At 48.4% G+C, this 25,330-nt stretch overlaps 6 protein-coding genes across 6 annotated transcripts; 3 read left to right on the top strand and 3 right to left on the bottom strand.

Annotated features, from left to right (window-relative positions):
* Positions 1-849: 849 nt before the first annotated feature.
* Aud_008858 (uncharacterized protein) lies at positions 850-2,831 on the top strand (the record flags this gene model as incomplete). The annotated part of the gene is made up of 3 exons (XM_043293723.1): positions 850-1,005; positions 1,124-1,443; positions 1,517-2,831. The coding sequence occupies 3 exons, from the start codon at positions 850-852 to the stop codon at positions 2,829-2,831; spliced, it is 1,791 nt and encodes a 596-aa protein (XP_043149658.1).
* A 430-nt stretch (positions 2,832-3,261) lies between these two features.
* Aud_008857 (uncharacterized protein) lies at positions 3,262-5,012 on the bottom strand (the record flags this gene model as incomplete). The annotated part of the gene is made up of 7 exons (XM_043293722.1): positions 3,262-3,397; positions 3,450-3,553; positions 3,640-3,829; positions 3,894-3,942; positions 3,998-4,053; positions 4,113-4,774; positions 4,827-5,012. The coding sequence occupies 7 exons, from the start codon at positions 5,010-5,012 to the stop codon at positions 3,262-3,264; spliced, it is 1,383 nt and encodes a 460-aa protein (XP_043149657.1).
* A 588-nt stretch (positions 5,013-5,600) lies between these two features.
* On the top strand, positions 5,601-6,744 carry Aud_008856 (uncharacterized protein; the record flags this gene model as incomplete). Its single annotated transcript, XM_043293721.1, has 3 exons — positions 5,601-5,662; positions 5,784-6,234; positions 6,286-6,744. The coding sequence occupies 3 exons, from the start codon at positions 5,601-5,603 to the stop codon at positions 6,742-6,744; spliced, it is 972 nt and encodes a 323-aa protein (XP_043149656.1).
* Positions 6,745-8,067: 1,323 nt separating this feature from the next.
* Aud_008855 (uncharacterized protein) lies at positions 8,068-9,458 on the top strand (the record flags this gene model as incomplete). Its single annotated transcript, XM_043293720.1, has 4 exons — positions 8,068-8,208; positions 8,336-8,480; positions 8,525-9,094; positions 9,148-9,458. 4 exons carry the CDS (start codon positions 8,068-8,070, stop codon positions 9,456-9,458), a joined length of 1,167 nt encoding a protein of 388 aa, XP_043149655.1.
* A 1,001-nt stretch (positions 9,459-10,459) lies between these two features.
* On the bottom strand, positions 10,460-17,297 carry Aud_008854 (type I iterative polyketide synthase; the record flags this gene model as incomplete). The annotated part of the gene is made up of 9 exons (XM_043293719.1): positions 10,460-11,350; positions 11,423-13,823; positions 13,880-14,139; positions 14,192-14,905; positions 14,941-15,264; positions 15,381-15,565; positions 15,628-15,949; positions 16,010-16,666; positions 16,719-17,297. The coding sequence occupies 9 exons, from the start codon at positions 17,295-17,297 to the stop codon at positions 10,460-10,462; spliced, it is 6,333 nt and encodes a 2,110-aa protein (XP_043149654.1).
* A 2,175-nt stretch (positions 17,298-19,472) lies between these two features.
* On the bottom strand, positions 19,473-21,798 carry Aud_008853 (Zn(II)2Cys6 transcription factor; the record flags this gene model as incomplete). The annotated part of the gene is made up of 2 exons (XM_043293718.1): positions 19,473-21,501; positions 21,560-21,798. The coding sequence occupies 2 exons, from the start codon at positions 21,796-21,798 to the stop codon at positions 19,473-19,475; spliced, it is 2,268 nt and encodes a 755-aa protein (XP_043149653.1).
* Positions 21,799-25,330: the final 3,532 nt, after the last annotated feature.

Genomic DNA, 25,330 nt, shown 5'->3' with positions numbered 1-25,330 from the left:
TCTTCTACTGCCTCCTTCAGCAGGCTCCTTGATATGATGAGAAAGCTGCATTGCTGATTGCCTTGTTCAATCCTTGATATCCTCATTCTCTTGAGTCTCTGCAGTAGCCTCAATATGGAGAGCCTTGGAATCGCCCATTGAATAGCTTGGAGAATTGTTACAGTGGATACTGGATCTAATCCATGACCAAATTGGGTCATCATGTAGGGAATCCACTGCCATTTCCAATATGCCTTCCATGTATGGATAATCCCTTGATCAAGAAGTTGGTATTAAGTTGTTAAATTGCTTGGGTCCCACACATATAGCTATTTAGTGGCCGGAACTTCTTGTCCATATGGAAAGTCCTACCCGAAGGAGCCTAGCCGTAGTGATTAACCGGCCCCACGTAAATTTTACAAAGATAGGCGCTCAAAACACGGATTCGTTTGATAAGGCTAATTCCTAGACGTCCAATCGGAGCTGGCCAGAATCTGTACCCTTTTGGGATACGTTTCCAGCAGGAGTTAGATTCCATCTTCTCCTTCTAGAGGAAGAAGGCCACAGGCATCAGCTATGTCCATTCAATCTTAGTTTTGAAATGTCGGTTTGAACTCCCAGGCTATAGAGATATTAGGCGTGAACTCTTAGAGTTATCAAGCTGTAAATAATTCTGTATACTACGTCCTTCGTCCGACTCCCAATCACTCCACAATGGGCTCCATCCAGGCAGAAGACACAGTTTATTTCCCAGGCCCTCTCATAGTAGGAGGGGGCCCGGTTGGAATGTTGACAGCTCTCAGGCTGGCACAGCTGGGAGTACCATGCACGTTATGCGAAATGAGTACGGAGACGACGCGCTGGCCCAAGATGGACAACAACAGCTGCCATACTATGGAGATTTTGCGTATAATGGGGTTTGCTGAGGAATATCGACAACAACCCGGCGCTGTACCACAGCATAGCGATTGGGATACTATTTTTTTCAACACTTGCGGGCAGAAGAAGAAGCTTGTTGCTCGATGGGTATGTCTGTCACATTAGAAGGATAACCCTTTGAGAAGTAGTCATGTTTAAGTGATTCCAGACTTGGTGAAAAGAAGTTTTAGCTTCCACACGTGGTTACACTAACATCTTCTGCTAGCCCATCCCAAGCAACAACGAATATCGCGCCAGGATTCACGCAAATAACGATGGCTCACAGCCTGCGGAGCCGGGTCAACGTTGCTCGCAGATAGTGCTTGAAGCATTCTTAAAGAAAAAATGCCTCGCCGAACCCCTGATTGCAAGTCACTTTGGTTACAAATTTATATCGCTTGAGGAAGATGATGAGGGGGTCACTGCTACTTTCACAGATATGGACAATCAGGAAAAGAAGATTAGAGCGTCTTACTTGGTTGGCGCAGATGGTGCCCGGAGTAAAGTAAGGAAAAGCGTCGGGATTGGACTCCAGGGGAGACCACTGTGAGTGTTCCGTCCCTCCCCCCCGGGTCAAATGTCACCGGCTAACATGCCGGTGATTTTCTCTCTACCAAAGGCCAGGTGCATTTTTCATGGTCCACTTCCGGTCCAAAGAACTCACCCAACTCTCCCCATTCGGCAAGTGGTGGCACGCCTTTGGCATCCACGGCGGCTTTATGATTGACCAAGACGACGTCGACACCTATACCTGTCACGAACCTTGCTCTGCTGATGCCGCCGCCATCAGGGAGCTCCAAGAACATCCTGAAGAAATCCCTTATCGTGTCCTTGGAAGTCTCGGCAAGCCTTACAAATTTCAAATCGACGAAATCATGCTGGCGAATGCATGGCGTCCGAACTTTGCTCTTGCAGATTCCTACGTCAGTCGTGATGGACACGGCCGTGTGTTCCTCTGCGGCGACGCTGCTCATCAGAACCCTCCACATGGTGGCTATGGCATGAACAGCGGCGTAGAAGACGCTATCTCGCTCGCATGGCGTCTTTCAGCTTTATACAAAGGCATCGGTGGTAGCAACCTCGTTACTTCATATACGCATGAGCGCAGACCGAACATGATGCTGCGTCTCGAACGTTGTGCTGCTCACATCGGCAAATTCACTCCGATGATCATGCGTACTATGACGGCGCCGAACACAGACATTTTCCTCGAGGAGAGCGAGGAAGGAGAGAACGCACGAGTCGAGATAGCAAGGCACCTGGACAGCGTGGGACCTGAAAATATCGACCGTGGAGTGGAACTGGACCTGAGATATTTGAATAGTGAAATTATCGTGAGCGACGGGACGAGGGAACCGAGATTCGATAACATGCGCTATACGCCAAGTACAAGGCCCGGGCATAGGGCGCCACATGTATTCTTGAGGGACGATCAGACAAGTATCGTGGATCTCTATGGAACAGAGTGGTCATTGATGGACTTCTCAAAGATCGAAAGCGACTATCAAACGACCAATGGCTTCGACAGGTCGGATGATGAAGCGTCATCCCCGGTGGCGACATTCAAAGCTGTAGCCAAGGCAATGAAGATGCCGCTGACGCACGTCCAACTGGATGCCGGAGAGAAGCACGTTAAGAACGTGTGGGAAAATTACGATTATGTTTTAGTCCGTCCGGACGGGTACGTCGCCTGGCGTGGAGGCAAAGAAGGGGCGAGGGATGAACGTTGTGAACTGAACGAAGGACGGATCAGGAACATTTTGAGAATTGCGCTGGGCTGGAAGGCAGACCCTGGGTTCGTGGTGGGGGAGAAGAAGGAGTTGAATTTGAAAATCAATTTGACAAGCATTCATGGTGTGGAAGAGGAGCTAGGGATGGGCAAGGGCTACGGCGATGCCTTTGTGGGAATTTTCAGGGAGGACAAGAGGAAATAGCTACGCAGCTGGATCTATCGACATCGCTGTATTGTGTCATTCCGAAGGACATACCTTCATCAGGGATGTGACAACAAATCTCAATTTCTGAAATTTCAACCCAAAGTTGAAAGCCTTGGGGAAAGATTTTCTTTTCGTAAAAATTTTTTCACAATACAAATTAGTTTAAGGGATGGCGCTCTTTAAGTAGATGACCGATTCATGGCGGACGAGATATACCCTCACTGATCCTATCAAATAGCTCGACCACGGTAACTTATTAACTCCATCTCAATTAAAGGAGAATGCGAAGTTGATTTCTTATTCACCTTAGAAGCTACATGTAGTTAGGATAACATCAGGTTTAATCGCGCTTCCCTTGCATGTTTCTAAACAAAAATATTCTTGCGGATTGATTCAACTGCCTATTCCGGAACTCCACTTAACCACTTCATCTTGGGCCAGGAACTTCGACTGGGGGCAGGGATTCTTCTTCAATGTTGGGGAATCCTTTGCCTTTGAGCACTTTTTCGGCTTCGGCTATCGCATCATAGCCATATATCCATGGTTGGACAACGGGGCACGTCCTGTTTGTAATTAGAAATGAATGCCTGTTGGGCTACTAAGGGTGACACAAACCATCGGCTGGGGAAAGCGCCAGTGATTTCTTTGCCGAGCTGTGATGTGAATATTTCGTCTCGAGCTTCTTGCTCAGGGCCATCCTGCATGTGAAAATCATTCCTCTACAGTCAATAGCCTCCGACGTCAGTCTGTGTCCTGAGAGCTATAGGATATGGAGTTGGAGCTCCACAATGTAGATAGTGCATACCTGCTTAAATGTTTCCCTAGCTATAGCCTCACTCCTTAATTTTCGAAGCTTTTCAAACATGTGCAAAGCATTCGGGAGTTGCTCCTTCTTTGTGACAGACTTTAAGATCGTCCCTAGGGCCGCTCCATCCTCCATGGACGAATTAGCGCCCTGTGCAAGATAGGGAAGCATGGGATGGCAGGAATCGCCTCTGTCAGATGTTACTTAGTGGCTCGAGATACTGGGTTTTGGAAAAATAATATCAATAGACTTACATTAAGACAAAATTATTGGCATCGTTGATCCAAGAGGGTAGCTCCTCTCCTGTAATACAACACTGTCAGTTTAGTGAATAGCAGTGAATTCTTGACTCTCTTACTATGCATAAGTTTCCACTTGTCCACGCTGTTAACGTAGCCTAGAAGTTGAGTGAGACTTGAAATAAGTTAGTCATTAATTTTGAAATGCAAAAAGGCCGGTCAAACTCTGCATACACGGGATCCCAGCCTTCGAATAGCAGTTTCATTTCCTCGACATTTCCAGGTTGCTTCTTGATCCCTGGAGGTAGATCATCGGGTACAAGCAACACAAGATTATACATTTTGCCCGCCCTTAAGGAGTATCCAACAGCGTGGGATCTAGGACCAATCCAAAAATGGACTTCTGGATGGCTAACCCAGTCTCGTAAAGCTGGCTCTTTGATTTGATCCAAAGACAGGACAATTCGATATGCCAAGTCTCCTGTCGGCTTGGGCGGATCAGCAGTCCCTAGGAAGCATTCTCGAGTGCGTGACCACAAACCATCAGCTCCAACTATTAGGTCAGCGTGGTACTGGTGGCCCGAAATAGTAGTTAGCGATGGCACTGCGGGATCAACATTCTGTACGCGTTCGTTCAGATGGAATTTCACTCCCAATTGCTGAGCCCGTTGGTACAAAGCTTGTTGCAAGTCCACTCGATGTAGATCAACGAAAGGCACGCCGTATTTCCTTCGGATGTTCTTATCAAAGTCAACCTCACGGGCCAGCACTGCCCCAGAATATCGATGTACAGTCAAGTGTGTTGGCTCAGCTGCCTGGTCCCACATGGTCTGAGGAAGATCCCAGATTTTGAGAAGGCGCGAGCCATTAGGGGTTACTTGAAGGCCTGCGCCAACCTAAGCAAGGCGATGTCATTATTTGATCCTAAGTGGGTGACGAAGAAAATACTTCTGCAAGTTCCTTTGCTGCCTCTAAGACGGTGACAGAATGGCCGGCTAATGCGCACGATATTGCAGCAGAAATACCAGCGAGACCTGCGCCGACAATGATGATATGTAACCCGGTTTTTTTAACTGCCTTGAGAGCACCGGAGTCAACGGCTTGGACAATAACTAGGGTAAGAATATGTACCATTTTTCCCACTTTCTGGACTTTTTAAAAATGTAGTCGCGGACGATATATGCACCAACAGCAGATTTCTGGCGTCAATAACGCTGCAGAGGACTGGACTTCTGGCCTTAATCATTGTCAGCACATCGCCATGGATGTTAGCGTGGTAGACGTTCTACCGGTATTGCTTCTCGGGATATCCGCCGTCTACGGATCACCCACGGCCGAGAGGTGGAGATTTGGGTCTCAAAGAAGTTCGGGAGACCTGGAGAGAAAGCCCAACTAAGTATACCGAGAGACATCCACAATAGGCATCGAATAGTGTCAAGCAGGTGGGTGGATAAGGATGGCCCCACATACCACGTAAGGAACGGGACCAATAGGAACAGACTGATGGCATGTACTACTATGCGATGTTTTTACTCCCCTGTAGTGGTAGGCAAAATACAATGCGATAATAAATAATGACAGTGAGTGGGCGACGTACATGCGGCAGTCCAGCAGACGGTTTTCTATTTCGTTGCCACTCTACAAATCCTCAGCCGTGATCTCTCATCTGTCACGTAGTTGTTGTTTTCGAAATCCTACAACTTCACATATTCAATTGACAAGATGGGTCTCTTTACCCCCTTTGTGCCCTACCACACGTCTGCTGGCTCGAGTACTATTCGAAAGTGAGTGTAACGTGGATTGCGCCGCTATTATGAATCCTAACCTTCCTCTCCCCCCCAAACACAAAACAAGGAAGCTAGGAAGTACCTATATCACACTTTGATACTAATAACAACATTGCAGATTTGGTGGTCTCCTTACCGTTGAGTTCCTGGAGCCGCCCCCGGGTCGAAGTTTTATGATGCGTCAGACCTACAGACTGGACGTGGAAGGACCTGTCTCGCCCGAGCTGCGGAAGCTCATCGATAGTCCCCAGCGACCTGACGGCCCTGCAATGCACTTCCATCGGTACCAGAGCGAGTTCTTTCACGTCGAGCATGGCATCTGTGTGGCTGAGGTTGATGGCGTGTCGCGCAACCTTACTCCAGAAGACGGGGAGGTCTCTCTCCCAGCGAACCGTATCCATCGTTTCCATATCCATCCGGATTCGGGCGAATATATGACAGTGCTCCTGAGCGGTTCAGATGCGGGGATTGATAATCAGCTTGATAGAGTCTTCTTCGAGAATTGGTACGGATACTGGCACGACGCACTGCTCTACGATGGGGGTCTTGATTTCATTCAAAAATTACAAGTGCGTTTTCTTCTACTCGTAATATATAACACAGGCACTAATTGATCACAGATGCTCGATGCAGGTGGGCATTATACTCCAGCGCCGGCATGGATGCCCTTCCGGCTGTTCTTTGGCTACTGGACCAGTGTGATTATTGGCCGGTGGCTTGGGGGTCTCCTAGGTTACAAGCCATTCTTCAAAGAATATACGACGGATTGGGAGTTTGCTGTAACAAAAATGAAAAGTTCGTTCTGGACTCGGCGATCAGTTGAGAATTTTTGGGCCGCGAAGGAGCGCTGGGATAGAGAAGCAGACCTCTCTGCTGGACCCAATCCGACCAATGCGGACCTCCAATATCTACTCGAGGATGTCACAGCAGCTACGAGAGCTACTAAGGCCAAGGCTGCGGGGAACGGCTATAGTAATGGATTTGTCGAAAACGGGGAGGTATCTAGAGCAGACGAGGAGACTGTTACTGGTATTTCTTCTGGGTTGAAATCCCAAACTGCTCAGGTTCGGAAGCGCTGAAGTTTAAGAATTTGTTACTGCTCCGGCCCCCCCGTAACCGAAGGTATTGTCGAAGCCTGAATACGTTACCACTTCAGAAGCCTATGCTATAGCATCTCCCACCTGCACATAGGTTTCTAAAGAATTACCGCCTCTTTTCTTTCTCTAGCTGTAAATCGTTCACAGAAATGGAACTCAGCTAAACCCTCTGAATACCGGAATGAATAATCGTGCTGTAGCATAAAACATCATCTGTTGAACCGAGGACAGATGGGGTGTCTAATCCCTAAGATAAATTCACCTGTATATATGATGTTGACAGGGCCAGCCGAAACAGAATCTACAATGTTGAAACAGCAAAGGGATGTGACTCTGGATGAAACAGTAAACCACACTGTCAGAGCTAGTAAATGGAACGACGGTAAATAAAAGAATCATAAATCGTCCTCTCAAGCGTATGAGCCTCGAAGTCGAGGTGAACCGCCAGCATGAGCTGTTCCCGTTGACGAACGACTCATCAAGGAATCAGAGTTATTCCGATCTCAGACCTCAGCAACAGCGCTTGAAGGAGTGGCTCGAACTGCTGCCACGACCAGCATGGCGATACAACAGATTTGGAGGACAGGTTCATGGATCTACGCCGCATAGTCTGCCCGGAAAGGACCGCAAGGGCTCAAAGCCGGCTCCTGATAACAAACGGAGCATCAAACCTACCATCTCCCTACTGGATTAGGTAAATGATACTGATTAGTTAATTAGTTACCCTCATCTTGATACAGATACGAATATACTTAACTCGGCCCTGCAGGACCTGGCGGCGCGCCTTCAGCACAGACCTGATAGGAAGGGATCATCCGGCCCGTACCGCGTACGTGCTTACTCGCCGCTCTATCTCGCCGCTCTATTTCCCCTTTTGGAATTCCCCCTTCGGGAATTTCCCCTTCTAGAATTCCCCCTTCTAGAATATCCCCTTCTGGAATATCTGCTTCTAGCTGTTGCTTGTTTTTCCTTCGTATTTGTGAAGGCAAAGCGATAATGTACAGTAAACTCCTACGACTACACACAGCTCCGTAGAGGTAGAGCAAATACTCAGAATTACGCATTCGCCCTCCGATACCTTTGTATTACATCTTTTCGAATGTAATGAGATTCCGATTGGTCACATACAGGCTCCAGACAGGCCGACTTGCACGTTCTCAATGAATGCTTGCCGACCCGCTAATTGGATAGGCATTACAAAGTACTTCTATCATGATGCGCTATTAAGAGAGAAGACTTCTTGCGTTTCTCTACCTAATCAAAATTTCTGGAAAGCCGTACACAAACTGAAAGTAATTATTCACCATGGAAAGCCTCATCGCGAAGATACAGCAGGAGGCTGCTTCAGCCAGTTATGTGGGGCGCAAAAAGCTTCTAGACACCTTGCGAGACTTGCAATACAGCATCGAGACCCCCGAGGACGCTATGCAGAGAGTGATACACATGGTATGCTTCCCAAGCCTAAGAAATATCCAGAACTATTGGACTTGCAGAGGACCTCAACTTCTCCTGTAGACTTTCGAGTCTGTCCCTTGCCCTAGTTATTATCCTGAAACTAAATCAATTCGCTTAGAATCTTCACTTTGCTGCAATCCGCACGGCTCTTGACTTGAACCTTTTCAATGATATCCTTGACAATGCAGAGCCCTCGACTGTCGATCACTTAGCAGCCAAGCACTCTGCAGATCCTTTGCTTCTGGGCAAGTACCGAAACTCCGGTCAATCAAGATGTAATGCGCCAGAAATTCTAACTTTGAGATAGGGCGTATTCTACGGTATCTGGCATCGGTTGGAGTGATCAAAGAAGTTGGCAGAGACACCTTTGCCTCGACGCCATATACATCCAATCTCGCACGGCCCGAGATTCAGGCCGGATTGTACGTCTACTTCGACATGTGCAACCCAACCTATCAAGAAATGCCCCGTTACCTTGCGGAATCTGGTTACAAGAACCCTACCAGTTTCACAGACGGCATTTTCCAAAGGGCTCACAAAACTGACCTGCACACATTTGCCTTCGTTCACGGAGATCCGGTGAGAAGCGCTCGCTTCAATCATTTCATGAAAGCACAACGCGGGTCCCAACCCAAATGCTTCGACCTTTACCCCTTTGACGAGGAAAGTAAGGGCTGGCCATCAGATAAGCCCCTGTTTGTGGATGTTGGTGGCGGCGCCGGGTATCAAACGGCCTCCTTCCTGGAGCGATTTCCGAATCTACCAGGTCGTGTAGTTTTGCAGGACCTGCCGGAGCCGATCGAGGACGCAAAATCGGTGGTTCCGAAGGATGTCGAGCGAATGGTGCATAACTTCTTCGAACCACAGCCTATCAAAGGTATTAAACAACAAACTTAGGTATTTTATTGGTTGAGACTAACTAGAAGACAGGTGCCAAGTACTACTATTTGCGAATGATATTGCATGACCATACAGACGAGAATAGCAAAAAGATTCTGAGTAATCTAGTACCGGCTCTAGGGGAAGATTCTCTTATTTTGCTCGATGAAATGGTTTTGCCCTCGGAACACGTGGATGAGGCGTCCACACAACATGATCTGACTATGATGACGTTCCATAGCTCGATGGAGCGATCGGAGGAACAATGGGCGAAGCTTGTAGGAGCGGTAGGACTGAAGATCAAGAAAGTGGTACTGTATGCACCCGGTTACAATTTGGGAGTTGTTGCATGTGGGCTCTGAGTGATCACAGTCACATTAAGTACTTGATCAAGAGAATTGGAAGAGTGAAAATAATCTCAGAGCTGCTCATGAATAGAATTTTCTACAATCTGTTGCCCTTCATAAGTTTCCAGGCTGAATAGACATCAAAGAGTGAAAGATATTTATACCAAAGGAGATACTGGACTATTAATCATCCACATTCCTCATCCCATCCCCCCAATACTCCAATCTACGATACTACCCAGGAACTGCTTCTTTCATCACATCCTTCAATTTCAATTTCGGTGTTATACTTTAGCACTCTCTTCGCCCTCACATTATGAAACAAACCATTTCTCTAATACGCCTGTCTCCCAGCCGACTTACCATCAATTCCGGCTCTTTCCCAAACAACCACATCGACCTATTCACTATCCAAGTCAACACCACCGATAGTGGACTTTGCAGGAATCCGGGAATGGCTAGGACATGGTCGGGAAATATTTCTAAGTCTTCATAGCATCGATTCACCATAACGTTTTGGTTAACATACTACAATTATAACTACCGGGGCATGAAGCAAAAGTACAAAATTCTTCCAAAGATAAGTTTAAAAAAACATATTATAGAAATGCTAAGAAACTTATGCACATTGTAGCAGTAAAGTATGTATAAGAAACGTTCCTCAACCCAGCAAAGTGCGCTATTGACAGCTGGGAGTCACCTTGCCCTCGAAGGCAATAGCCTTATCATCTGATTCCCATGCCATCTCCGAAGCCTCATGGAAGAATTGGTTCCGCGTTGAAGTGCTTATGCGCAACATTATGAGGTTCCCACCTATGGGAAATAACTTGACCTTATGCAAGCGATCCGTCTATCAAGAACACCTCCGCCACGATATATTGGAGTTGTTTTTAACTTGAAGAGCTGTTTGTTAATTCACTGCACGCATGAGCGATTGCTTTTGATACAGCTTGTATCTGTCCACACGGGGCGAAAATTAGCATGTTCCCTTGTCTCACAGATCTATAGAAGTAAACCTAACTTACATTCGCAACGTCGAAGACCTGGAAGTGGTCGCCTGGAATATCCATATAAGGCACCTTTGCTTTTGTAAGAATCTCCCATCCCTCAATAGAAGTCCTGGGCTCGGAGCGATCCTGCAACCAAGCATTCTCCACCGAATGACTATCATTGCTCGTGTCTAGATGGAATCCATCCCTTGATCGGAGCAAGAAAGTCCGTGGAATTGGTCGACTAGTACTTGTCTCAGCCTCCGGTTTGAAAGCCCCAAGCATACCCGCGCAGGCGGTGAAGCTTTCCCTGACAAGGTTGCGAATAGTTTCACCGACCAAGCCACCTCTATTTCTATCACCTTTTGTAACGGCATCTATGATGTTCGCAGAGAGCGGCTTGTGATCGATTGGAGGCGGCGAATCGATGAGAACCACACCGGCAACAGCGTAGCCTCCTGCCATTAGCACCCTGGCAGCCTCGAATGCGACAACACCACCAAACGACCAGCCACCGAGGATGTAAGGGCCGGAAGTTGTCCTTGCAATTAGTTGTGCGTAAGATTGTGCCATAGCAGGAATTCCTGACCAGGAATCTGGGTCCAGAAATTTGGGGTCGTGGATCGCATAAACCGTGCGATTGAAGGGTCTCAGTCGGTGATATTGAACACAGATGCCGCTGCCGTCGTGGATGAGGAACAGCGGGGCGCTTTTAGTGGCCTTGTCCTCGGCCAGATGCACTATTTCGGGTTGCTCTTGTAACTTGAGCATGGCCGCAATCTTCATCTTCATGGACGCTGATACTTCTTTCTTTTCGGCTTCTGGTACTGGAGATTGTATTTCACCACGGATTCGGGGAGATAAACGAGAAGAAAGTTCAACTTCAAGTTGGGCTGGTTTTGCGTCATCTATGATTGCCTGTAACATGTCAGGGGCTGACTGTACGCCTCTAATAACTGTCATTGCCTAGTTCGCTATATATGGACCTACTAATCTCTCAATATCTCTCACTGTTCTGCATTCGGATAGTTCCAAAGATGAAACTTTCTTGGGGCTCGATGGACTTTGCAGACGGGCCTCCAGCTCAATCATCATCAGTGAATCGATCCCAAGAGCCTCGAGCTCTACGTCTGGCTTGATTGAGGTAATATGGGCACCACATGTTTCGGCGATTATGGACGCAATAAGTAGCTTGTCTGCAGGCGTTGCCGGTGTTATTGGCATAGCGACAGAGTCAACAGTCTCTGCTTCCGAGTTAGGTGTGGCTCCTGATTGGCCCATATCGCCGCACAGCTGCTCAATGTCCTCAATAGTCTCACACTCCTCCAGAGCTGATATATCAATCGAGATATGAAGCTTAGAGGACAGGTTGGAAGAAAGCTCAATCATCATGAGCGAGTCAAAACCGATGGCGTGAAGACTGGTGTCTGCAGCTAAATTTGATGCGTCTAGATTGCAAGTTCTCGCAATGAGCTCCCTGATAGCTGGTTGCTTGTCAACAAGCATGGCTAGAGGCTTTGAGTCTGGAGCCGAAGGTTCTGGAGCTACCAGTTTGGCTCTTTTTATTGGGGCAGATTGATGCGAATGACTAGATCTCGCAACTGCCAATCGGAGAGCTTGAGCCATTCTCGTTAGTTTCACTCGCTGGAAGACCATCCCCTTGAAGACAGCAATGACGCCTCGTGAATCGACAGCATATGCATCTGCTATGACCACGTTGGTGGCTGCGATTTCGACGTTGCTGCAATAGACTTCAAACGTCGTATCTGAAAAGGGAAGCTCTCGAGTCATGGTAGCAGATTTGACCTCCTTGCAGATGCAGACGTCTTCATTCTCAATATTGAGATTGGCGACGAAACCAGCGACATGAAGGAGGACGTCCATCAGGACCGTGTTCCCCCCTGATGGCTCTCCTTGTGTATTGGGGAAACGACAAACTGCGAGTGCCTCATCTTGGTCGATGCGTATCGACTGAACCATCTGATACAGTTCGGAATATGCAACGACCCGTGTGAAAACTTTCTCATACATGGCTTTTCGGAGAAACACCTGTGTGCTGGATTGGTCAGTGCGCAGAAACCGTTCCCTTTGCCGTTCCATGAGCGGCACTATTTTCGCATACTTTTGAGCGTGAGCAGTAGACCGTATCTTCAGCTGCCCCTGGCAGTGAATTATTTGTTGCTGCGGATCTGAACCTGCGTTGTATGAGGCCACAGTGAACGAATAGCCCACCTTGCGGTCACCGCTAGGCTTTATGGAAACCCTAACAATCGCAGAAGAGTCTTCTGAATATAGCAGAGGTGCCGGATATTGCACATTTGAAAGTGTCCTGATGACTTCTTCACTTTGATCGAGCTGTGTCCACTTGGAAGCGGCTAGGACAATCTCGTGGTATACTGATGCAGGACAGAGAGCATGTTCGCAGACAAGGTGACCGAGAATATATTCCTTGAAGACCGCAATCGGCGTCTCAAAGATGGCCTCCCTATTCGTCTCCGATGGACGTTGAACAATCCTGGACAGGAAGGTACACCCAGTTTGAGAATCAATATTCTCATCGCGCTCACCCGAGTCTTTCCGCGTACTCTCACGTGGATAGTAAACACCAAATTCTTGCTCTGAGAACGGCATGGCCGGAAGGGTGGTCAAGGTTGCTCCCTCATCGAAAGCCTTTCGCCAATTCAAAGTGGTAGTGGTTTGGTAAAAATGACATAGGAGTCTAGCAATCGCCGCAGATGCTGGAGTTCCTTTTCGTAATGAGGGTAGAAGATCTGTAGTGTCTCTGTCCAATCTAGTGCTAACCATTGGCAGCAAAGACGGATGAGGCCCGATTTCTACCCATCGGGAGATTTCAGCCTCCATTCCACTATGAGAGAGCTCATGAATGCCTGCTTTGAAAGCAACGGTCTGGCGACAATGCATGGCAAAATACTCGAAAGTGAAAGCTCTTTCGCCAGGTCGGATAAGGCGGCCAAACACGTTAGATAGAATGGGGATTCTCGGACACGAGATTTCGAGCGTCTTAGCGACTTCTGTCAATTGACCCAATATGGGGTCCATTGCGCTTGTATGATAAGCCATTGGAACGTCGAGGATTTTCGACTTCGTTTTCATCGTACTCAGTTTAGCTTTCAGAGATTTGAGCTGACCGATTGGGCCCCCAACAACGCAATCAGTCTGACTGTTATCACAAGATATAGCCAAACCGTGAAATTCTGGGCTGTTGTTAATGTGCTGTCTCACGGTCTCTGCACTGAGGTTAACCGCGAGCATTGACGTTGTTTCAAGTTGACACAGCTCCATCATAAGTTTTGCTCGATGTGCTACTAGTTTCAGACCGCTTTGCAAATCAATCACACCAGCAATGACGAGGGCAGCGTACTCTCCCAGGCTAGTGACCAAGTTAGCTATAGAACTGTAGAAGAGGTATCTGGTGTATGAGCATACCTGTGACCGAGCACAATAGTTGGTATGACACCAAGAGAGATAAGAAGGCGTGCTAATGCTACCTCCAAGACAAAGACTGCTGTTTGAAGAGATTGTTGTAGTAGTGGAGATGATTGAGGTTGCCACTCTTGGTCGTCTTTGCATGCAATTACATTGAGACATCCCGGATATCCATTGCTCACTAACCATCGCTCGCAGTCCAGGACCACTTTTTTGAATTTGGGGTATGCAGTTAGAAGCTCACGGCCCATTCCTAGGTACTACAATGCTTGTTAGATAGTTAAATCAAGACATACTGTAATGGAGATTCACCTGTGATCCTTGACCAGAGAATGCGAATACAGCACGTGGCTGTGGATTTGCCGACTCGCGAATGTTGTAAATCTCTGCATTTCTCAAGTTGTCGACTATTTCCTGTATGGTGGAACCGGTCACAGAGATACGATAATCAAAGATCTGGCGGCGAGCCGTGCTAGTATAAGCAACGTCACGAAGAGAGCTCGGTACCGAAGGAGCCTCCAGATAAGAGATCAGCGCATCTTTATAGGCAAGGAGGCTTGTGTTGCTCCTAGCCGAGAACCCAAGCATATAGCTGTGAGCCTCGCAGTGCTCCTCATTTTGAGGGGGAGCTTTGAGACTGGAATATTCTTGCAGTATCAAGGCACCGTTGGAGCCCGCCGCACCAAAGTTGTTAAGTAGAGCAAGCCTCGGGTGCCTCGAAGGTCGAGGCCAAATAGCGCCATCACGATCAATGACGGATCCGTCCGTGCCAAGGTCTTTGATCTTACGGTTGAGTGTCTTAAGAGATATCTGCGGCGGTATTTGGCCATGTCTCATCATCAGAAGTAATTTCGCCAATGCTGCACCGCCGGAAGCGGCCTCGCAGTGGCCGATGTTTGCTTTGATAGAGGTAAAATGGAGAAGATTCCCTGGATCTCGCCCGTTGCAAAGAGCACCGCGAATACTGACAAGCTCATTTGGGTCCCCGGCTTGTGTGCCCGTGCCATGTGTTTCCACCACAGTAATCTGTAAACATATTAGTAAATGCGCCAGCATCTGACCATAGCAATCGAGCGGAAGAATGCACGCTTGGGATTACGCACCTGATGAGGATGAATTTGGGTTTTCTTTAGCAACGTCTGAAATAATTGTTCCTGCGTTGGTGAATGAGGATGCGTTATGGAATGCGCATTACCGCTTTGATTAATCTCAATGCCTCGAATAACCCCGAGTATTCGGTCTCCTTCCGATATCGCATCACCAAGTTTCTTGATCACGAAAGCCGCACAGCCTTCAGACCGGCAGTAGCCATCAGCTGAATCATCAAATGGCTTGCACTGGCCAGTAGGACTTAGGAAATGTGCTCGGTCGAGACCAAGATACATCTAAGGCGCTGTCAGTTCATAAAATTTTCAGGAAAGTGGCTCCATTGGTTTGGAGAGCATCATGGACGACTTTTCTCTTCAAGAGAAGACCAAGGAAAGTGGAAAGATTTACTCACGTCAGGACTAGTGATGACATTTACACCCCCAACCAATGCCGACCGGCAGTCTCCAGCCTGGAGCGCTCGTGCTGCCTGATGAATGGCTACCATTGATGAGGAACAAGCCGTATCCAACGTGATAGATGGCCCACTCCATTTGAAGACGTAGCTTATCCGTCCACTCTGAAAAGCGCGTAAGGTTCCTTGAGGAGAAGCCATTAGCATGCCACGGTATTCGATAAGAGTCAAGCATGACATGGTTTACCTGGGCTGTAGTAGACATCAATGTTGTCTCTAAGATTGTCGGTATAGTCCAATGTAGCGTTTCCGATGAAACAACCGAACGTCTCCCTGGAGAATGACGGGGTTGAATCAGGCACATATCCCGCATCTTCGAGTGCTCGATAGGCAGTTTGGAGCATGACTCGTTGTTGTGGATCCATTGAATGCGCTTCTCGACGGGAAATACCAAACAGTTCGTTGTCGAACATGAATGGGTTTTCCAGGAAGTTACCATACTTTGTTCTTAGAGTACGACCATCCTTCTTCTGATAAAAGTCTTCAACATGGAACCGTGAAGACGGAATCTACAGAACTCGAGTCAGTAGAGAAGCGATTGGGGGATGTTTGAGATCGTTGGGCTTCACCTCAGCGCAAGAATTGACGCCGTCGACCAAGTTTTGCCAAAGGGTATCGCTATCAGGAGCTCCTGGAAGGTCCACACCCATACCCACGATAGCAATATCATCAGGTGACAGCAACCCGGAAGCGTCTTGTGGCAAGGGGCGTGGGTCGGCGGTTGAAGCAGGTACAATCTTCACGTTATCTGGGAGGGTATGTCTGGCTGCCGACATGCCATATCCAGGACCAAAATTCAGAATTTCAAAAGAAGCATCCCCAGAGGTGGCTGATTGCTTGATAGCAGCAAGAATGTTATCCTCAACCGCTACCCAGTCCACCGGCTCTAAAAGCATCATCTCAAGGACCTTCTCGCAGAGTTCTTCAAACGTTGCCAGCTGGCCCGCATCAATCGGCTTCCCATCAATATTAGAAAACAGTGGGGCTAGAAGATGTAAGGGTGCTGGGAATAAGAGTATGTTGTTGCGGAGGTCTTGCAGTACTTCCCTTCGGACTCCCTCCAGCTGACGACGGCTATGATACAATGAAAAATTACTCGTTGGCCGTATCTTGCATTGGGAGGGCACGCTGCTTTGGCTGAATTGCCGCAGATGGTCACCTCTACCGCTCAGGGTGACACAAGTATCGGAGTTGATGGCACTTAAGTAAACGTAGGAAGCAGGAGACTATACCTTCAAAATCAGCACTTGGGTCTCTTTGATCATGGACATGTCATACCCGTCTGTTGTGTTCATCAAGCAGCTCTCGGGCGTGCTGGGCCGTAATCCCGTCCACGACCAAACTACAGGGAAGATCTGGTGGGCAGGCATCTTTGGCCAGCATAACCTGCCTGTAGCTTTCGATCCGGATGCCTACATGTAGAGCCACGTAGAAGAAATCTTGACCCCGAGCCAGCAGTTCGATGACGTTCTTGGACGTGGCCACCGCTGCACAAGGCAATAATCCGGCACAAAATCCAGCCACACCAAGAAGTAAACCAGGCTTCTCCTTCGAGTATCGTAGATACCTTAGAAGCTGGATAGTGTACAGAGATACATGTTGAATGATGCTATTCCGGTGATAACACGCCCGAGGTCGTATGAGGCTTTCCGGCTCCACGAAATCTTCCAGGTTGATGTCCGAGGGTAGACGCTGGCTGTGGATGACGGAGGTGATCTCTTTCACAAAGATGCCATGGCACGCTCGTAATAGAATCTGGCCCTCTGGCGTTCTAGCGTCCTCGGCCGCAGTCCCCAGAGTTCGTTCCGAGAAAAGGGCATCCGAACCTAAGCCGGCGAAAACAGGAATTTGATTCATCTCGATGCGGAGTGTTGAAAGCCGCGGGGAGTGCCCGAGAATCAAGAAGAGTGGATTGATCGTCCTGGAAAGCAAAGAGGGAAGCAAAGAGGGAGATGATGGTGCTAAACGCGGATGACATTTGTATATCTATATCCCGTTGTCCTTCTCAGGATCCGTGAGATGCGTGATTACTACAGCTAAGCAGATGTGACTACTGTATGAGCAGGGTTAAGGACTAGGAAACTGTCAAATCAATGCCCTGACGCAACCCAATTCCTCAATCAGAGCACCGGCACTTGGTCGACCGAACGCTACCGGCTGACGCGAAACATGATCTTCATGAGGCGTTTCTAGACCAGCACACCCACCGATACGAGTATATCGGAACTCCCACCAATCCGGCGGCGCGGATAGACCCATCATTCTTCAAGATTCCAAAGATTCCATACGAAACAGGAATGATGCTGAGGACTCGATAGGGACACCCTGGTCGATTACTACAGCACCACACCGAGAAAAGCCAGCTGTTCCCACCCTCTATCAAAACATGCTACGAGAACGTGAAGAAAATCGGGTCCTCTCGGTTACACTCTCCCTAAACGGTCTGAAGGATTCCGGAACGACTCTCCTTCTGGAACGGAACAGACAGAAGCCGTGCTTAGTGGCCGCCTCCCGCCTCGGTCTTCCGTCGATCATCCGTATAGGGTCCACTGAATAATTAAGATAACGCAGCGTGTGGTTACATATCGCGCCTTTATCGCGGGAGGGCAGGGTAAGAAGGCGACGCCTAAAATCTTACGGGCTGCTACGTGAGGATACCTCGTTAAACCCAGTCAGGAAGGTCCGCCGGGCGAACCTGTGGTGAGAATCTGTATATGTACGAAGGGCCCAGATTACTCCATCAGAACGGCAGAACGAGAGAACTGTGATGTGGGTAGTGGCAGAAACTACCTCGATGGCCACCGAGGTGTTAAATGTACCCCTTCTGGTCTACATACAAATTTGGCTCATATAGCATACAGGAAAAAAGGTGTAAGAACAGTAAGATTTGGAAGATAGCTAACGAGTGTTTTCTGACCAATCAGAAAGCAGGGTTTCGCTATCTGTTGGGGGCTGCCACGCCTGGCTGCCTGCCTCTGCAGTAGGCGTTCCTGGGCTGTCTACCGCTTGACCACCCATGCGTTAAATGCATCTCTTTTAATTTGCATACAAGATTGGTCTATATAGTATATAAGAAAAAGTTATGGGATCCATTATTTTTTGACTCTATAACAGACTATATTCATAAGAATCTTTTGCTTATATTTCTTGATCGGGTATAGCCTGTGGGTGTCTGGGAGTGGTGTCCTTCCGTAGCCGCCCGTGGGTATCCTTTCAGGGATCGCTCGGAGGAAAGCCGTCAGCCTCACCAGGCCCACTGGTACGCGTAAATGTACCTACCTATCGTCAAATTAAGGAGGGGGATAACAAGACTTTAGCTTTGACTCTCGGTTGGCCCCCACTGCAGTCCTTTTGCAGTCTATTTTTCTAACCAGATGGGGAAGGTCAAGGTGGGACAGTTGCTTACTCCACCTGAGTGCATGCAATTTATTAAGTAGAGTTATTTTGTATTGACGGAGCGAATGGAGAGGAGGAGGAGGATGATGATGATGATGATGCATTATCTGACTGACTCTACGTGATTATCTGACTGCGAAGCTCCTTAGTGGCTACGTCGCGTGTGGTCGGCGAATCAGACTCGGAGATTCTGGCCACGTTGCTATTCGAAACGACATATGCAACCACGAAGTCCCTGAGATCCATGTTAATCTATAGTCGGACACGCCGACCAGAGCCCCATTCCTTCTTTGTTCATTTCTTTTGGGGGGCCGGGTACCGTTAGAGCCAACGCCTTCCGTACGGCCGAAAAGTCGGGATAGCGCCCAAACCAGAATTGGGGATTACTGCATCGGACTATAATTGAGCTTCTATCATTCTATATCTATCTAGCCTTCTCTCTTTCACTCCCTCATGTGATGATTCTACTCTATCCACCGTTCCTGACCAGTAGGACGGCAAGGCGCGGGACCTAGCCCGTAATAAGTAGCTGTACTATATACTCACTTATCTATACATACACACGTCACCTATTAAAAAAAAAAAAAAAAAAAAAGGATATTCAGCCACGTACGGCCGACCCGTATATCCCCCTTCTCAAGGAGTGTTGCCTACTCCCAGTGCATATGTTGCGTCAAGAGTTCCATCTGAGTGGCTGCCGTTCCATATGTCAAGATGATCTTGATAGGCTGCCCATGCGTTGATTTCAACTGCTCCAATCGACGAGCAAAGGCTGTCGTCCGTGAAAAATGTATTATCAAAGGTGTGCTCTAACCCTCCTCCGGCGAGAGATCCCGTCAGGACATCAACCGGGTTCGTAGATGATGGCGTAGTTGAGGTTATAGAATCGGGTGATTGCTGCAGTGCCAATGCCAGGGCGATTCTGCCTCGGTCGTTCGTCTGCTCTGATTTCTCATCCAGGTTCATCAAGATGTCATTCAGTTTCGCGACAAGTGATCTCGTGAGATTTTCAGCTCGGGCAGCGAAAGGTTCGGTTGCTGCGAAGGCCTCAAATACAGCCAAGCTTTTAAAGATCCACTGGATTGCCCTACGTGATCGCGAAGAAGATGGGTTTGCTACAACGAATCCAAAAATGGTCACCGTGGCATTCCACAATGGGTGAAGGATTGCAGGCCAGCCAAAAAAGACGTCGGAAGAAGAGCAGAGGTCGTGGACAATAATTGTCATGGTTATGGCGTGCTGGAGCGAGCTGCGAGCATGGTGGTCTGTTTGTGGCTGTTGGACGGGAGAGGAATTGGAAGGTTGTGGGAAACAGATGAATGGTCGCTGGAGCAGGATATATGCATTATGATAGGATACCTCAAGTAGAACGCGTTGGTGGTGGAGCCAGCTGGGTGCTCCGAGCTCTAACACTATTGGACTCTCTGCCGTAGACATAGATTCCGTGTGGCCCGTGTTCTTCCTGGGGCTAAGGAGGTCTTCTGGTAGTTCATTGCTCCACTTCTCTAGACAAGCAAGCGATGTGGCTAGCAGGTTTGCTCGCTGTTCAAGCGCTGTTACGTTGCTGGCATCCTCGTATAATTTCGACGTGGAAATCAGTCGTTGGATCTCGGCAAGAGACACTGCGAGCTTCACCGCATGAACGAAATAGGTCGAAACGTGCAAATTCTTCCAACAAACCCTCGTGTTTCCCGGCATCGCAGTTAGTTCGTCAACTGACGGCAAAGCACACGTTATCGTAGCGGTCTGTACAGCGACTGGCTTCCCAAGCTGCTGGGAACATTTTATATCGAGCATGAATAGTAACCACCAAATCCGCCTCTGAGCTATTCTCTCTTTTGGCTGAAGACGCTCGCTGGGCTCCTCGTGGAGATTGACACTATGGCTGTCGCGAATGGCGGTGCCAAGCAGGCTGTAGGCCTCCCTGAATTGGCTTGCATTCATGAGATACAAAGACATCAGAGCGTAGCATTGCATCGATAGGAGCGTGGGCTCGGTCACAAGGGCGATATAATCGCGGCAGCGACGGAAATATCCGTACCCTATCCATGAGATGTTGACCGCACAACGGCGCAAAGTCAAAATGCGGGAAGTCAGGCCGGCCCCATGGCCGTATTGGATTCCTAACGCCGTCATACAGTCTACCAAAGCCTTGGTCAATTTCCCAACCTCAGAGTCTTGTCGCCGACCCAGAGCCAACAGCGATTGAAATTCCGCTTCGTCCGAAGCTTGCAAGAGCGGATGATAGGCTTCCCAAAACAATCTCAGAAAATATGTTTGTTGGTCCTCAGTCAAGTGCTCATTGCAAGTGGGTTGGCTGTCCCCCGACGCTGCGATCTGTGGCAGATCAGGAAACGGACCCGGATAGGCAGTTTTGAGATCCGCCATTGCTCCGTTGATAGAGGTGCGCGACGTGGTCCTGGAATCGGCAAAGAAGGCCTCGATTTTGGCGAAGACATACGCCGGACGGTTGAGCAGGTCCATGTGCTCGTCCAGCTTCACGCGGCCATGATTGGCAATAATCATCTCGGTGGCACTACCGGCAGGGGCTGAGGGCATTTGCGGTCGGCTGACGGTGACCGGCGCCAGGGAGATTTCTGGTTTCTCGGGAGACGCATCGTGTCGAACACGGTCCCTGGGACGGGGCTCGGGGTGGTGCTCTCGTCTTCGACAGTAAGTAATAGTCAGCAAATCATCCCCTTCCAACTGCCAGATTTTCTTACCCGGTTGAGGCGAGGATCTTAGACTTTTGCTTGGCGGTTGGACTGGAGGTCCACGTACATCTGACTTTATCAAGCACACAGCGCGGACACGGCTTCTCTCCGCACTTGATACGAAAGATACGGCATCGATCGCATGCCCGCGATACTTTCTGTCGTTGTCTGGATGGCAATACCGAGCTCGAAGCCCGTTGATCAGGACCATGTCGCGCCGGCGCGGCCAGATTGAACGTGTGAAACATTGGAAGCGAACCCCGCGGAGGTATTGTGGGGGTGGGCGGTCCCTAAGCAGCGAAAAGAGAATAAATAGGAAGGATAGTAACATTGTTTGACGGAGTTCTGCTGATCAAGTCCAGCCTAGCATCTTCCCATCTTATAACGACCACCTGGCGGGGTGTTGGTCGCTTGCAGGGGTCGAGACTACAGACAAGATTGACAGGGTTCGCAGACACTATTCCTGCAGACAACTATTCCTGCAGACACTTATTCATGCAGACACTATTCCTGCAAGATACCAGCAGGCGGTTCTTGGTCCACTCATTCGAGCATCTGACGGCCCGTCTCCGAGATCGGACGGCCCCTCTTCCCCCTCTCCGTTTCTTCAGTGTGGTCGTATACCAGTGTGACACATGTCTGCAAAAAGGTCACAGCTCGGCTCAATGTAAGCACTAATCACAAAGGCGAGATTTTAGTGGCGGGTAATTTGTCTCACAGTGCGCACAGTTGCACTCACAAGATTGTTAATACGAGTTGTGAGTGGGGGCCTTTGGCCCCCATGCAGATCTTAGTGCTTGTTTGAGGTGTTTAAGTCGCCAGCCCCACTGCCTTCAGCATGCTGCTGCGACGTCTCATCCGCGGCAGACTGCCGCGAATTTTGGCAGGGTGGCATTTTAAGGTGTGAACTTTATAGTCTCCAACAAACCTCTCCGCCCTGGCGTATAAAGTGGGATCTGGGAGGTTTGGCAAATAATCATATATAGCAACACGGTGAGCATTAATGGAAAATCATCGCCAGTATAAGCGCCAGACTATAACTGTCTCATAACTGTATGTAATTGGTTCGCAATATCTCCCCTATCTATAAGATGATACAATCGGGTGGAAAAAGTCCGTGATAGGGCCCCACTTTATCACCCTACCTTTTAATCACTAAGTAGAGAGGGGTCGAAAATAGTAGGGTTCCCCCCCAAGCGATTTTGAAAGCCACGTCCACAAATCAGAGGATGGCAGAGATACACGACCGATCCAGACTCACACCTCATGAACCATGACTACAGCAGCCTCACGACTGGAGGAAACCCATTACATAGGTAATTCTAGGCAGAAGCCCAGAATCAGCCTCCTATTTACCATCACAACGAATACTGTCTTTGTTTAGTGATCCCATGATGTGTGCACAGCCGTGAGGTGTGCCCATAAGGAACTGAATGACGTCTGAGAGGTTGAGAACTTTCATGAACGATGTACAATTCAGGTCGGGACAAGAGATAAGGATCAAGCTTAATACCTGAATAAGAAGGCGCCACGATTCCTTCAAAACGCCAAAGTGGATAAAGGGTTGGAGTAGCATTCATCCAATGAGATGCTCTGTAGTGGTACCAGTCGTAACCCACATAGCCAGCTATCACCTCTTATCTTGTCAATGCGCAACTTTACTCCGAGATCACGATAATTAAGATTCGTCAAGGGAAAACGTAAAATAGAATTGCGAGCAGCGTGACAAAGCAAAGGACATATGCAGAGGGTATTACTTCTTTCCATCAAACTTCTACAGCGGCTATTTCCGCGTGCTGCAGAAGGTCACTTGTAAAGGCGAATGGCCTTGGGCAAAATGCACATGTGGAATCAAAGCTGGAACCATAAATGGAATAGCTCCCTGCTTGGCAATATTCAAATGCTGGCTGATTGACTGTCTCAGGAGCCATTTCAAAGACACATGCTCCAGCTGAAAGATGCAACAACATCGCGGAATGTCTGGAAAAGCGAGAAGGGCACCCCAGGCAGAGAATGATTTTCTTGGCGTGGATTATCATGTGCTTGTTTCTGTTACTTCGGACACATCTACATATTATAGATATCATGAGCTAGAAAAGACTAACACTGTCTCGATTTGCCGCATTAGCTAAGTACTGCTGACACGTCATGTACACATATTGTGTTTTGCGACAGCCGGCTGATGAGAATATTAAAAGTGTTATTGCAAGGCACGCACCTATTGTGCTCGTTTCGTGGATGCTCATCTAGTTCATCCCCTGTCGCGTAATCAGGAGAAGATGAGCAAATATGGCGAATATTGTGGTTAAGGGAGTCTCTGAGATATCTGAGATGCTGCTGCTTGGCTGAAGCACAGAATAAGGTTTTGTGGCATCGGCAGCAGTAAGACGAGAACTCGTTTGTGTAACTTAGGTGATCCTTTCGAATTCTAAATTCAAGGCGACTCGGGGATTTCAGTATCTTCTGCGGCGCATTGATCACGGGCTGGACCGGCCCGGGACCCGCGAGCTTAAGGTCAAATTGGACCTGCAGCTGCGTGGGCCAAGCCATGCCCGGATCAGGTGAAAATATAATCCGAAATGGCTCTGGGTGACCATTTCATTTCAGGGGATGTACCGCCGTTCTCCCATTACGACGTGGCCACATTATCTGGATAGTAATTCGACCGTCCCGGTCTACCCCAGGCGGACTGCTGATGAGTAGGATCTTCTTTTCTCGCACACAGAGAGCCCATTCTTGACAAGTGGTCATGCAGATAGGTTCTTCAATGTGTGATATTACCTGATAACCAACGCCTTATCTTTAACGCCTGGAGCATAGACTGAGCCAACGTGCTTTGCCTAGGTAGTTCAGAATCCACTGGAAACTGTACTGACAATCTCCTTTTCCCTTTCCGGCTGTTTAGCCTGGTTAGGGGCAAGGAAACATGATCACCTTTGCCTGCAGGACTATCAATATTCTGGTTGATGGCGTCGAGATTCATTCTCTCACTTGGCTGTCAAATGCATATACAGGAGTAGCATGAATAAGTAAAGAAGGTGAAGCTGTGACAACATCCACTGTGTCGAGTGTTACCAAGCAACCTAATACATAGATAAGAGCATCCATGAAAAGCGACTGCTCTTAGACAAAGGCATACATGCAGCGCTTGTCTGATTAAACGGGCCGGCTGAGTTCGACCCTTCGAAACGTGACGACTCAAATCGATTTCGGCGAGGTGGTACTGTGACTTTTACAGTTTCGTCGGGGCTCTATTGAAAGCATCAGTGTTGGGAAGAAGTTTGATATCAGGTCAAAATTCCCCGTTGAATTGAGGATCCGTCATGGACAGAGGGGGTTGGCTGCCATTCGTAGAATAAAATGGGTTCCACCCAAACTATGCGATGAACTATCACCCGCATGTCAGTATTTTGGTGCAGCTTCAGATCTTGATAGGTGCTGAAACTTGCGCGATGCTAAGAGGAGACTGGGAAGAGGAAGAGTGGATGGATGAATTGAGGGGTCGCTGCCTGAAATTTTCCACAAAACTGTCAGGTAAGAGACAAATCCTCTATCCCAAGGTATCTCACTCTTCACGAACCCTCCTATTGACTTTCTTTCTTCAACAAGTGTTGCCGAACCAAACTGCTCGGCCGCAGAGCCCGAGTGAAATCGCAACCAGACGCAATCGTGTCAAGTATTTGCCATGCTACCAAGGGCTCTACTCTGAGCAACTGGGCAGCAAACATAACTGTGTCCAGTCTATTATTTCGGAATCAGTACCGGCGATGCCGTCATACA

The sequence above is a fragment of the Aspergillus udagawae genome (genome assembly GCF_001078395.1).
Source record: "Aspergillus udagawae IFM 46973 DNA, scaffold_7, whole genome shotgun sequence".
Classification (NCBI taxonomy): domain Eukaryota; kingdom Fungi; phylum Ascomycota; class Eurotiomycetes; order Eurotiales; family Aspergillaceae; genus Aspergillus; species Aspergillus udagawae.
The sequence above is the reverse complement of the archived record's forward strand: the minus strand, read 5'-3'. Positions and strand labels throughout refer to the sequence as shown.